This window comes from Phalacrocorax carbo, chromosome 2 (assembly GCF_963921805.1).
Source record: "Phalacrocorax carbo chromosome 2, bPhaCar2.1, whole genome shotgun sequence".
In the NCBI taxonomy this organism is placed as follows: domain Eukaryota; kingdom Metazoa; phylum Chordata; class Aves; order Suliformes; family Phalacrocoracidae; genus Phalacrocorax; species Phalacrocorax carbo.
Window position 1 is genome coordinate 152,644,965 of NC_087514.1, and position 15,267 is coordinate 152,660,231.

The following is a 15,267-nucleotide window of genomic DNA, read 5'->3' on the forward strand; positions in this document are numbered from 1 at the left end:
TAATTTCATCTCACAAGTGTTCTTGCCCATACAACCTAATGAAGAAAGATTATTTTAAGATAAGAGCACTAAAAAGGAAGAAAAAAGTGAAAAGGGAGAAAAGAATAAGAACTACAAAGAAATCACAGTGTTGCACGGAACCAAAACATCCAATTATGCTTTGATCATGGGTTGAATTTTAAATGTTACTGTCATCATTATTTTCTATCGCACAACTTCTTTCAGTGATTATTGATATCTATGATATATGTCAGACGTACAGAAAAACAAAGCATGTTATAAGCAGAAGTAGTAGCTTGTCTTGCAGACATAATAAAGCCCATCTCTCAAACATTATTGAGAAGCCTGTCAACAAAGCACATCAAGCACCGAGTGGAAATGAGGCATAACGCTTAATTCCCTCAATCAGCATTTTCCTGCCTGCCAGGAGCACCTCTCTTGGGTGGGCTGACAAGGTGCAAGCTAATTTACAGATCCAGGAGGAGTCAACTGCATCCGGATAGCACTGCTCCCACGTTAATTAAGAGGAGACTGGAAAGTAAAGTTCACTCAGAAATGGTAGTGAGGGAAAAAAATAACTCAAGGAAATGTTGACTGTTAGGAAGAGCAAACAACAAAGCAATCATCAGATCTTCCTACCAGTCAAATTACCGTTGTTTCCAGATTAAAGATTTCAGAAGTGTTATACTGAGCATACAGACAAGATTGCTTCCTATTTAGCTGGGAGTGCCTGATTAAAAATGGTATTAATTTCCACTTTCACGCTCAGTTCCACCTAGAGCTTTCAAAGCTGCACAGGAACACCAGACATCAGACTCTAAGGCTGGAGGGCAGAGAGGAGCCAATGAGCCCGCCACCGAGCTGGCTCTCTGCAACATGAAGGCTCCTCTCTTTGGATGGGACCTTCTGCAAGTCAGCCCTTTGCCTGTGTGCCAAAGCTTGCAAGATGAAGCAGCTATCTCACCGGTCCTCTGGGTACTGGCAAAGTTACACAGGAGGAAATCAAGGACCAAGGAGCTGCCCATGCTTTCTAGGTGCTGTAAACACTTTCTGACTGAACTCACGAGATAGCCCCCATCGTATCCAGCTAGCTACTTACACTCCACAGAATTTATCGTGTATAATTTGCTCTGATTTTGCCTGCTGTAGAAAACCAGCAAAGACTGCAAAAGAAAACCAGTCAAGATTTCGTATTTCCAACCTTCCACCCTCCGGCAGTGTGGGCTGCAACTCTCAGCTCCAGGCTTGAATTTAGGCAGGCAGACACCCAGAACATGAGGGCTTCCCCATGGGACTTGCCGGGGACCAGGTGAAGTGCTCTCCTCCTGCCTGAAGGGTGGGACTATCTCCTACGACTCTTGGTACTCCGTGGCATATGCTAACACCCTGATATTGTTTTGTGTCTTCTAAACACATTTTCTAACTAATATTTTCTAAATAACTAGTTTTTCTATTAACTAATTTTGTAACACGATTCACAGACACAGAACGACTCTCAAGAACCTACGCAGCTACCACATAGGTTCAATTAATGTTTTACAGGATAAAGAAGGTAACAGGGTGAAGGGTAACTGCAGCTCCACTTACATGTTTTCAGGGCAGAATCATTGTTAATAAATCTTTGAAATAATACTGGTATCTCACTTCAAAACTAAATAATGAATCACTGTATATAAAAAAGAAAACAAACACTGCCTTAATGTTGTTTTTTTCTTGGAAATATATTTATTTACTCTAGCTAGCTAAAAGAAAGACTGATTTTCTTGCTCTCTCACCCCTTCCCACAAGTGATCAAAGGTGTTTGTCATGTTTCACCATTTACCCAGAACAGCAGGGTGTCCCTCAGCAGTCTGCTCCTTTCAGATCACTTATGTCTGCTGCAGAGACAACTCCTTTCAAAAAACCTCAGTGCTTGGCAAAAATCAGGTCTCTCACTGACCCCTTCTCCAGACTGTGGGTTCTCAGAGCACACAACCTTATTTAGATCCTGTTTTCCTTGAGAGGAACATGCTGTTTTTCAATCTCAAACTGTTTCATCTCTTTCGCATCATACCTCCATGACACCAAACAGTCTTAAGAGTAAAGCAAAGGAAAACACTATTTAGTAACACTTAAGCTTTGGGTACAGTGTTAGGAACAGCACAGTTTAGTAAAAAAATAAAACCCAAAATTGTTTGACCTGCCGAAGGACATACTTAGACATCACCAAAGACTCCTTCCAAGACCAAGCAGTTTGTTGCTTAGAACCATATTTTCCTTTGCAGCCCCTTTAGCCTGCCAGCCGCCTCCTCCTCCTCTTCCATTCTGAGCTGCTTCCCTTCTGTGACACTACTCATAGGCTCAAAAATTGAGATCAGCCTATATTCATCATGCATGTATTTGTACAGTAAAATACGGCCTCAGCAGTCACAATGTAAGTGAATAACTAAAAGATTAAATTTCATTTTATAATTCATTCTTATATTTGATTGCAAAGCACCTACCTGAACATGTCTCCTAAGCCTTTCAGCATTCCTTTCTTTGCCTTAATTTTATCCTTCTCTTTATCTCGATCTTTCTTCTTTTCCTTTCCAGCCTTTTTTCTGTCGCCTTTATCTTGGCTTCCATTCATCTGTCTCTCCAATGAGTGGGATGGCTGGTCACTTGCTGTGGACACAGATTCTCTACCAGATCTTGAGCTCTCCTCTGTGTCTTCCTCCACTGAAAGCACATAGTAAGAAATATCAGTGGGGAAAGAACAACACAAGGGCAGGCTTCTTGGTACATTGCATAAAGTGTTTTGAAGCAGGATATATGCACAACCACAAAATACCCATAATTTTTTTCAAAATCAGTACCTGCTCATATGAGGGTTTCCTGGAATGTTAATTTGTACTATTAAACTCCTAAAAGCAAGAAATTCACCTTTGCAAAACACTCTGCAAAACATGATTTGTGCTTTGTGGGTACTCTGAATAATGTATGGATTAATAAAGAGGATTAGCAAAGTGGCGTTAATTGGCCCATTTTGTTTCAGTATCTACATCAGTTGAGGAGAGCTTTAGAAATATCTGCAAGAAGAAACAACAGCAGGGCAGCATGCCCTGTCAGTAAATTCTTAGTAATACTCATAGAAAAATATGAAAGACATTAAGGACCGTTAACCCTCAATACAAGCCTTAATAGACTTTTTCTTCTACTGCAGGTAACATAATGGTTTTGTCACGCTACTTCATTTCCTAGAGCAGTTTAAAACATATCATGCACCATGACTTTTATTCTTGGTTTTATTCTTGGTTGAGATGGGGCGGCCTGGAAGGTTTGGGTGGGGAGATTCCATCCAGGGAAGAAGTAAAATCCTTTAAAGGCAGATAGCATGTTCCTTCTCTGTTTCTAATCCAAGACCAAGACTCCGAGAATCCTAGAGTATACCCAAGGTTAGATTTAACAGAGCACATGTATTTCAGAAAGTGTGAAAGAAAATGACCAAAAGAAACAATGCATTCAAAAACTGAAAACTCCCCCAGTAGCTTAGTGAGAAAGAAATAAAACACTTCAAGCTCATGGGTCAGAATCCTGCAACCATTCTGACTTAAAGCCAAGGCCAAAAATTACACTGTGTGGCTGGTGAAGCTGTGACCTTCCAGGAGCTCTAACATTTTTTATCATCACATTATAAGTGGGGCTACATCATCTCCCAGTTTTCCAACAGACAGCACAAAGCAGCCATTAGGATCACAGATGCATACTTTGCACTGTCTCTTGTAGCTCTAATGAATACAAAGGCTCCAAACAACTTCTGGCAGTAGAGGTTGAAAAATACAGTTTTGCTTTATATATACACACTCTGTGGAAAAGAAATTTTATTTGTACTCAGTAAGATTTGGAAATGGCCATGGCTTACAGAAGGAAAAAAGAAATCATTTTTTAGTTTAGCATATGTTTGCTACTTCTTCATATTATTCCTACTAATATTATTGCTTCTAGACCTCCACGACTCTTCTACAGCCAATAGAAGTGTGTAATTCTTTAGAAATTTCTCATTCATAGACTACTGCAGAATATAAACATGCCTTTCTGTCATCACTCATATTCACCTTACAAGTAATTCATTGAACCTGAAAAGTCTACAAATCACTGACTGAAAGCCATTCGATATCATCTCTCTCTCAGATACCTGCCTGCAAAATACTGTTTATTCATTAATATTACAATACACAGACCTGTCCAATAGACTTAGTACTTATTCACTGAGTATCCCAAGATTTCTATAAATATTCTCCAACCCTGGAAGATCACATAAACCTATTGCAAGAAAAATATATCATTTCAGATAAATCTCAACATTAATAACTATTTTTGAATCTCAACTAGTACTTTGAAGTACAATCCACCAGGAAAACAAAGGGAAAAAAAATGACAGGTCTCAGCATTTCATGTTAACTTGTCTTCAGGACCACTATGAGTTAAGCGGATGATACAGCTCCTCAACTGTAGGCACAGTTTTAATATTCAGATAACTGTATTTTAGAAAATTAATAGGCCTATCCTATACATTCTGTCTACTAGCTATACTTGTACATTTTTCATCACAGTGTTTCTTAATCCATGTCTGGGATGATATTTAGTTATTACTAAAAGAGTAGTGGAAAAACACTTTGGAATAGAGATGCTAATTTTTTGCACATTAATTTATAGCTACAATCTGTTCCAGTTGAAACCAACTAGACATTTAAAAGATTGTACTTGCAAACGAATATAATTAGTAAAAAAAATAAAAGCACTAAATTTCTGACAAATTCTGAAGTCAAATGTTTACTTGGTTCTTCATTGCTAGGAGTTTAAAGATTAATCAATTTTGACCTATGGTTGTTCATATACAAATAACAATACATTAATCCTATATATGCATTAAGTGTACTGTGCTACACTGAGATGCTGAACAAGTTGTCATAACAATGCTTCCTCTTATTATTTATTTTGCATATTCTATGGCGATAATATTGCCTCCTTTCCACACTTGTGCTGCGATAAATATTTGTCTATCATACACAGTTTGCTTGCAATTAACTCCATTGCTTAGACTGAGCCCTGCAGACTCGGACGCCTGTTCTTCTGTAGTAAATACCGGTGTCTCTACTGTACTAAATAGATTTCCAGTCTTCTTACAAGGACTCAACATGAAGAAACTTGTATCACTTTCATGCAGCACAGTCATTCTGCAATTAACATACACCTAATTACTAGTGTTTAGAACAAATGCAAATGCTGCTCAATTAAAATTCAAGCCCAGGCTACAAATGAAACTTCTAATTTTTGTTAAGTTGCAGTAATGACATTAGGTTACTGCAAAACACAGAATGTATTTGTTCTGGTGCTGTTATTTCCTTCCTTTCCTGTACCCTCCTGCCTCCCGATTCAGGATGCTGAAGCTGAAAAATTAAATTGGAGTATACTTTAAACATCAATTAAACCTGAAAACTAGTGTCATTTCATGACCCACACCGTACTAAGGAGAACTACATAAACAGGTATTATGAAGCTGTTCTCCTAATTAGGCCATAAAATGGAAAAGATGCACATGAGGAATCAAAGCTACTTAATGTGAAGCTATTTTGCCACTAAGCTTCTAGGCCTCTTATTGTGGTATTTAATACAGCCCTAGATTCTAGCAATTAAGATTCAGCAAAAGATTAGAAAGTTTTGTCGATCTCTCCCAATCCAAAAGCCTTGGTCTCATTCAAGACACTAAAGATAAAAATTTTTCTTCCAGTCAGCTACTTCAAGTATTGGGGAGGGAAGCAGGAAAAATTATCGGTAAAAGCTGAACACCCACACCTTTCCACAAATGTTACTTCTTTACAGCCATTACAACTCACACGCATCTTCTCAAATACTTTTAAAAATGTTGTCCCAGAACTGGTCACTGCTATCTGATTTTCATTCTACATTTAGTAATTTAATAGCATGTTGTTCCAAGGACAGCAAGTACATTCAGAAGAGAGTCAGCCCCTTTGCCACATATGCTGCCTGTATTTTAACGGCTTTTGTATATGGGGCAATGACATGTTATGAATTCCGCTATACAATTTATTGTAGTGCTATTCGCTACTCCAAAGAAGGTCACTATCTGGAAGAAAGAAGCAATCCTAGCACTGAAACACTTGGAGGAGAAAGGGGGAGAAATTCAAGTATGACAAATGGATCCAACCTCAAGGGCAAACTGACCACCAACATGTTTGCCTGGGTTTTATAATGAGAGAATGCCACATTTTAATTTCAAACAATTATGGAATACTTAAATACAATTTAAAGAAAATTTAGGCAATGTTGTTATGGCAGCAGTGAGGCATTAGTTATGTTAGGACCAGATTGTTAAATTAACTTCTACATATTTGTATGTGCCCAGGCTTTGTCCAGCTGAAGACACCATTTGGTAAATTCTCTGTAACCTGAGGCAACATATAATTAACACAAAGTGAAGCAGACTGCAGTGCTTTTAGTTTTAACACAGAAACAGACATGTTTTCAGAAAGACACACCTGAGGACCTAGCATCTTGTGCTGCTCCCAGGCAACATATGGCTGGTCCAGCTCTTAAGCTCCCATGGCCACCACAAGAAGGAGAAGACCACCTCAAGGACTGAATTCTGTCCAAACAACTTACTATATCTGCTTTGCTACTCATCTGCTTCTATTAACCTGGCACTGCAAATTTCTGGATTACACCTCTAGATGTTTTATTATAATATATGGAAGCTATTAAAACACAAGTAACTCAACAGAACATGCAATTCTATGTGCGTAGCTTGGTCATGCTTTGCTCATCCCTTCTTTACCATGTGAGATTTGAGAACAACCTTGCTCTTGCTCTCCCATGACACTAAGATGAATCTTGGCCCACCAGTGCTAGATGACTTCATCCATACAGAGAGATGAAGGCAAAGACTCACCCTGTGGCATTTTGATTTCAGCCCAAAGGCTTAGTCTGGTTTCTGCTACTCCCATGCAAAGGATAGAAAGATGTCCAAATAGTTCCCTGCTACCCTCTACGCATTGCATCAACAAGCTCAAAACCCCTTACAGTAATCTCATAAACCTATACTCAACTAGAAGGTGTTTCATGACAACAGTTTTGCTACATTTTTGATCAAATGAAGTTAAACCATCTGTAACTTCTGGATAAGCCTTGGATATCTGATGCCTCAAAATAGGATATTACTATCAGTGGGCTCACACTAAACAAGGCCTTTTAGAAAAACATGGTCTTACGTCCCAAAAGACCACAGGCATGCAGTCTGGGAGAATGATCAGAATCACTACACCTTTTCTCATACCTATTCTTCTACTGGCCAGAAACAGATTGACAGCCAGCAGCACCAGACCAGCATTTAGCCTCACTGCTGCGTGAAATTGCTAGGTGCTGGAAAAGCAAAGCAGAATTAATTCCGTCCACAACTACCTTTGAGAAAAAGCAACTGGCAAAATGACCTCCCTTTCGGTCTCAGAACACTTTTTGAAACTGGCAGATTAAAAAAATAAAAAAAGGCAAAGAGTTTGAAAAGAATAAGAGACTGATTACACAATTAGCTTATAAAAGTTTATCAGGGAATGACGTTTATGAAACAGACTTTCTGAAACTAAAAAACTTTTAAAAGAGCAGAGAGTGCGAAAACCTCTCTTCAAGCCTTTTCTGTTAGCATTCAGGCTAAATATTTTACAACTTCAACCTTCCCACCATAATCTTCATTCATAAACTTCTAACTAGCTGCAGGTTGATTAAAAAAATTCTGCTGGTGTGTGACAAGTTGAAAGTAGTACAACATGAAGGTTAAAAATTAAATGATTTTAATACAACCCCTGATTGAGGTAATTTACCATTCATACCATTTTCATTCAATACAAGTTGTCATTTTACCAGCCCATTCTTACATAGTTCAATAATGATAAGGTTAGCCTTGAAGTGATTCTTTTATGTTAATGACATTCTCCACATGTTGGGTCATACTTCGGGTTAAAGAACTGAAAATGTAAATGAATGCCCATTAGGGTGGGTAATAGCTGATCATTAACTTTATATTTTATTAGATCTGCCAGCCTCACTCACTCTAATTAAAGGACAGTGATTTCTTTTCCTCCCCCAGTCACTACAAATGTACTCTTTCAAAGTTAGATGCACATATTTTTGTAACAAATTCAGTGGTTTTTGTCTTTCTGCATAATCTTTATTTTATTTTGCATTAGTAAATTAATTAGCTGTCTTACAGAAAATTTTCATAGTAATTTAAGTAAACACACTCCTAATAATCTTATTTCCTTATTTTAGAAAGGAAGGAAGCTGCAGAGTCTTGCAATCTGTTAATGCATATGAAGGGAAAGAAAAACTGATGAAGTTAGTTCTATTCTTTTCAAATACAAAAATTATCTTCTACTACTTTTAATCACTTTCTAAAGGAATTAACCTATATTGTAAACATTCTTTCTGTACAGCAATAGTTTACTTACAAGTTTCCATGCCTTCATCATCATCATCTGCTACAGGTTTATCATATGATTTGTCTATGGCAGCTCTGAAGCTTTCATTGCAGCCTCGTCCTCGGATAATTCGCGGGCGTGGGCGGTGGAAGGGAATATCACCATTCAGAGTCACCTCAGCAACGGCTGTCTGCAGACTTTCTAATGAGCTGGATTTCTTCAGACCTAATGAAGGCCCCACATCTCTGGTTGGGGAACCTTAGTGATTTAGGGGAAAAAAAATGTAATTAGAATTAGTACTGAGGACTGCATGCTTGATTTTGCATATCCATCCTGGAAGTCTTTGGGGACACACTTAACATTATTCACATCATCTCTCAATAATCTGTAGGGATTTCTCTGCAGGTTTGTTGGTCTCAGAAGTGAATGAGTATGTCACGTCATAGTCAACGAAACCGACAACGTTAGCAATGTCTGGCTTTTCAAATCAAGTGAAGAGAGACCAACATCCATTACTATTATTGTAACAATTTGAATGATAAAGTAACCACAGGGCTTTAAAAATATACCTCATAAAACAAGTAGAGATACGTATCTATTGGCATCAAACAAAACTATTAATTTTTTTTAATTTTGAACAGAATATCTCATCTATACTAGCAACTGATGAACAGAGAGCAGATTATGGGCATGAATCCTATTGTGTTTGGAGTAACAGTCTTGCAAAGTAGCCTGACTTCTGGCTTCAGGGAACACACTGTTTGCTTTTAATCGAGTTTTAAAGACTTGCATCAAATTGCTAACAATTTCATACTGAAATGCTTCTGAGAAATATCAGTTGACTTGCTGGGATTTTGTAAAGTTGTTTAATAATAATCTGTGGAAAGGACCCAATTCATCAGGCAATACTAGTTATCCAGCTGGAAAAGAAACGCATTCCTGGCAGTCACCAGGTAGATGTTTGGGCAGCACTACAGCTGGGGCTGAGGGCAGCTCTTACCACTGCAGCGTGTCCAGAGGCGTGCCAAGAAAGCCCCAAACAGTAAAGCCTACTCCCTAACCAGACTTTTCTTCTCAAGTTAGTGGACTAAATGCCTACCCTATGCTTTTAGATACACACATTCACAGTGCAAATCAACTGACAATTGCACAATTAGATCTGTTATTATAGTTAAAACTGGGAGAAATCTTTCAGGGGAAAAAAAAAATCACTGATTTATTTGAAGAGATTTTATTCAAAAGCGCAGTATAGTCTTGGCCAGATTTTCCACAGGATTTGGGGCTGGAGAGCAAGATGAGGTGGGACATCACCATCATCGCAACATTTCCTGAAGTTATGAGGCCAGAGCTCTCACCTATAACATGGAAAACTGACTTTTTCTCTGCTGAAAGGGAGCAGAACAGAGATGATGTTTGTGGCACCACGGCAGTCCCAGGTGGGGGCTTGTTGCTCCGTTGATATCACTATCCTCAGCTGACAGAGGCACAGAAAGATAAATTGCAAAGCCAGCCAGCATTGAGAAAGAGCAAGAACTGAACCCTCAGGAATACCAAACCAATGAACAATACATTTGTAAGCAAGGTTTGGTGTGAATAATGCGATAAAGGAAAATTATCTTTTTCAAGTATTTATCTCAGAATAATACAAAGGTCTGGAGTTGATCCCTATTCCAGGAGATATTAGGAGGAGGAAGAGAGACAGGATCTGTCACTGTTCTTTAACAAAGATATGTGAAGTTTCCTTACATTGTGGAAAACTACTACTACACTACTAAAACCATTCAGTATTGGGTGGAGAGGAAGTGGGTGGCTGGACCTACACAAGGGATGCAGAATAACAGCATGGCAAGTCTTCTCCACGTCATTCGTTAACTTGGTATGAGGTGGAGCAAGGCAGCAAACACTTTCATTTTCTATTCAGATATTAAAAGTCTTAGCACTTAAGTTAAACTGAAATCCCTCAGATCAAATACCTTCAAATAGCAGCTGTCAAAGTATTCACCTTCAGCTACCCTACTGATAAGATGAACTTGTAAACAGAAACAAAACAAAAGTCTTCTTTCACAGGTTTGCATAGCTCCTGCAGTTTGGATCCCCCAGAGGTCCAGAGTCCTCCTGCTTGGACCCTTGGCCAGAAATAAACACATCCCAACAAATGAGAAATTTTATCTTGATGAACTCACATCATTTAGAAGAAGCTGCTCTCACTCACAGCCCATACTTGTTGGAGGGCTGAAGGTTATGAGGATGGCTGGGGGCACAGCGCAGCTGCTGGGGTGAACAAGAGCAGCCAGCTGGGACAAGGCGGGTTTGATGGCTTCCCAGCTGTGCAAACAAACTGCAGTCCAGGTTCACCAAACTTCTGAACATGGGCTCAAGTCTAAGGCAAGTATTTGTATGTAACACTCTATTTACCAGATAAAAGAACTCCAGTTTAGACAGTGCCCTATAAAACTATCCACTCTCTAGCATATGCCAAAACCTGCTATTCCTCCACTAGTGTCTGCAGTACTCAAGAAATGAGATTTTAATTTTGTTTTTCACTTTTCAGGATTGTATTTTGTTAAAAACAGTCCACAAGACAGGAAAAATGAATGCAACATTTTGAAGGAAAAGAAGAGGAAATGGGACAATCATATATAAACCAGCTGTTTGACAGATTCAATTTCATATACAAAAGGGAAGGGTATCCTCTTACATGGCAACTTACTGTAAACTTCCTTATTCCAGACTCCGCTTTGCAACCTTGGAATGAAATGCTCATATATCTTTTCCTAGTTACTGAGTGGCTCTTTTTGTAAACAGTAATTATAAAGAAGGCATTTATGTGCTCATTTATGTTCATAAAAGACATTTTAAAAATTCTATTTCCTGCCACCCAGTACAGATCTTTGTGAGAACTGTATTTATGAAAGTTGTGCTTTCCCAAAGGAGAAGCTAGATGAGATATGACCTAATGTTCCTTGAGTACTGTAAAACTAAAAAGGGATTACAGAAATTATAGGAACTTGGGTGGCCATCAACCCAAGTGTGGACAGGTTGCAGAATCTGAAAGAGGGAAATGTCCTTTTGCAAGCAATTTAAGCACTGTGATCGTAAAGCTATGTGTATTTTAATACCTTCACTATCTTCTATGGCCAGTTTGTAGCAAGTCTACTATTTTCAAAACACGCAGTTAAGCTTCCCTGTAGATAAAGTGAGTTCAGAATTTATTACTAGAATTCACCAGCCAGAAAGTGAGTTGTTTACCCATAATCCGGTGAGAAACAGCAAACTTTCTTCAGAATTGATTCTGTTTAAAATTTATGAGTCACATCAAAACCTTGTTTTCTAAATACAAAAATGTCAGCATTTTCTTCCAGCCTTTACAGCGCTGGTGGTAATCATCAGAAACGTTATCTGCCGAGAACAAGTTCTACTTCTATTTGACACCAGAATTCAAAGTAGAAAAAAGAAAAGAAAAAGATACATCTACCTAAGGCATCTTTATATGACTGAGGGATAAAAGGGATTCCTTTATCGTTTTTAAAATTTGAAGTTTATAAAAATTTTCCTTTCCAAAAATTTCATTAACAAATATGCTTCGAGGTAGATTCATCCCTCCACACCACAGCAGTCCTACTGTGACTGCCACCATGGGCGCAGCCTCCCTGCACGCTCCGCTTGCACGCTCAGCCGTGCAGCTCTACGTGCACACACCCCTAGCCATCTCTCGAGGGCTTTCTAGGACGCTCACACCACCCCGCCAAGCACAGCCCCTGCCCCCTACACATGCATCGCCACTCCCTGTGTCCCCAGCTGGCCAGCCCTTGGGGACCGCGGCCAAGCCTTGCGCTCCAGGCCATGCAACTACCCTCCGCTCATGCATGATTGTGCCGGGGTCGTGTGCATCTGCTCTCACACGGCACAGACAACCCCCACCACATAACTTCACAGCACATACAGATCCAACGAGGCATTTAATACACACAGATCACACGAAGCCCACGTGTTGCTCCCTGCTCCAAGCCCTTTGTTTTTTCCTTGCGCTGATGCTGTTTAACAACTCATTGTGCCTCCACTTCTCTCATCTTATGTGAAGTATTTTTATGCAGTACCACGAATCTGCTTGGGTGATATGCAAAGGCAGAAAGCGTGGTGTCAAAGGATATATGATGTTTCTTTCAGTGGTTCCTTCACTGACTGATTTTAAAGGCTATAAAGGAAATCTTTCATCAGTACTTTCTTTTAAAAGATTGAAAATGGCAATTTTGTTTCTTTCTGAAACATTATTTTTATTAACTCTCAGGTTAAATGCTACCAGCAACTGATGCTAAGAACTTCTCTCCATTTGATTAAACCAGTTTTGCGAAGGCACAAAGTCTACTTTCTCAGTATTTTCTTAAAGGACATTAGCAGTGAGTCTATTTATTAACTAGCATCTGCTCCATTAGATTTTATAAATTCTTCTATTTCTAGTTCAATTCATACAATAAAAGAGTAACATTTTGGCTGGGAAGAGCAGGGGAGGACTAGAGCAAGCAACTGCATCAAAAATAGCTTAGTTTAGGTTCAATTTAATAAAACAGCTTATTTTAAAAGCACTGTGCAAAAATAAACAAATAAAAAATTTAAATAAATGAATTCCAATTTTTTTCTTTCTTTTTCATTTTCACTATGTGTTCATGGAAAAATAATCACCTAGAACTATAGTATGCCTGGGACTCAATAAATGAGCCATGCTCAATTGCTACTGAATATACTTTTAACCTCTAGGTTGAACTGTAAACACTGCTAGGATTAGGCACTTCAAGTGAACTATAGAAAGAAAAATAATTAAAAATCTATTATAACTAGGGCTGTTGAGTTCTACGCTCTCCTTTTCAGCTGATACTATTAAGTCCAACTTTGACTGTGACGGAGTTTCTTTTTACTTTTTCTAAAGTAAATATATGCTAGAGTTTTCTGGCTTCTAAAGTTCATTACAACATGGTTCACCACACATTTTAAGCATTTTTTTTTCTTAGAACCAGACGATTTTTAAGCCAAACTACAGTAAGTGGTCTGTTTAACAACCACATCCATCTTCAGGAAGGGGAGAAATCCAGTGTTTACGTACAAAACCTGGTTAAAAGCACATAAGATAAATAAAATAAAAGTCCAGCAAAAGGTGTTTGTCCTTTTTCCAGCCACTGAGCTTGCTGCGCACAAAATATGCGACTGCTTAGTCCAGATGGTTACGGTATGCTCTTTCACCCAAGCTGTCGGGCTTGTCTCTTTTTTGGAATTTAATCCAGGTGTTACACATAGAGAAAAACTACACTCAGTTAATACCACCCTCTATTGACACCACCAAAACCACTACACACCTTTAAAACCTAAGCTTCCTATTTTACTAAAACACACGGGTTTTACACCATTCTAATCACATCCCATTCAAATAGGCAGGCTAAGAAGAAAATGAAAAATAATTTACAATAATTTTGAGTTTGATCTGTAACTCCTTTTTACGTGAATAATGCTCAGGGGTGAAGGCAGTTCCTAAACACATTAACACAATTCACATATTCACACTCTGGTGGCTTTAATACTTCGAAACATTCATACATTTTAATTTTGTGAGCTCACTGTCAATTTGTAAAGCTGCAAGTCTGTGGCCATATTCTGCAACATTTTAAGAGCTAGAAGTTTTAGCTGTTCAAATAAAAATTTTAATTTTATCACTTGATTACTTAGAGCTTTTCAGTATTCCTACTCATGTTGTAAAGTGTGGTTAAACAGAGATGCAGTTGTGAATTATTAATTGTAAATTCTGTATGGAATGCCCTACTCCCCAAATCATGCTAAAATAAATAATATTTTCGGGTTAGAAAGGTGAATTGTTCCTAATTAGAGCTAAGTAATCTTATGGTCTCCTCTGGATCTAGCCTAATTAAAATAGCATTCCAAAGGTCAAAAGCTAACTTATATTAATAAATCATAAAGGTTCATAATTGCATGGTGCATTATTTTAATTACTAATAAAAAAATATGCTTTGAAAGCTATTTCTCATTATCATTGTGTGAAACATTACAATTGATGGTATGTGGAAAAGATTCTATTTACATATTCTTTTGTTCTCTTACAGTGCTTGGGTTTCAGCTCCAAAGGCAAATCAACTTGCACTAATAATCTTCAACTCAACTCACAACATGTATCTAATGACCACTTAAGGCAAAGGTAGCAGTTTTCTAATTAAAATAATTACTTCCAAGCACTGTGTTAGCACTGTAATAGCCAAACATTCGACTCTTCTACATCATCTCTCTGTACATTAGAGTTTGAAGCTAGGAGGAGATTCTCAGAGATTTTTTCGAAAGGACAAAAAGTCCAAACAACTGTGAATATTTATGAGTTCAAAGTGTGGAAACAGGTGTCTACCTACAGCCACGTGTATGACCTGCTTGAATATACTACCCTAGACACTTATCTCCATAGAGAATTTTCTTCTGTACGACTTGATTATTCACAACAATAGAAAGCAGCCATGCAAGTACTGGAATATTCATGTTTTCATGCAATTTGACTGGCAGTTCTGTAATTGTGGTAAGCTGCTTTGACCAAGGTTTCTATAGCAACAGCCTTACTGTCAATTCTTACCTGTTTTCTGGTCATCCATTGTACTGAGCTTAGTCTCGTCAGCTACTGTTAAAAGGTAAATGTATAATGGTTAGCCCAGTTAGTGCCCATGCCCCACATGCATCCAACATTCCTTCTGTTTTGCATATTGTTTTTACAAGTTAGGGAACCTTAGCAATGTCATACTTCATGCAAATAGACTGCAACAGTAAGCAA

General features: G+C 38.3%; 1 protein-coding gene across 14 annotated transcripts in view; it reads right to left on the reverse strand.

Moving 5' to 3' along the window:
- Nucleotides 1-15,267, reverse strand: part of PARD3 (par-3 family cell polarity regulator) — a 464,314-nt gene that overhangs the window by 140,835 nt on the left and 308,212 nt on the right. For 11 of the 14 annotated variants that reach the window (XM_064444949.1, XM_064444944.1, XM_064444952.1 and 8 more), the window contains 3 exons: nt 15,073-15,117; nt 8,484-8,711; nt 2,484-2,700 (listed from right to left, as the gene is read on the reverse strand). In XM_064444949.1, the coding sequence (XP_064301019.1) occupies nt 2,484-2,700; nt 8,484-8,711; nt 15,073-15,117 (490 nt within the window). The remainder of the gene's footprint in view (nt 1-2,483; nt 2,701-8,483; nt 8,712-15,072; nt 15,118-15,267) is intronic. The other 3 variants (XM_064444947.1, XM_064444943.1, XM_064444942.1) reach the window with 1 other exon arrangement.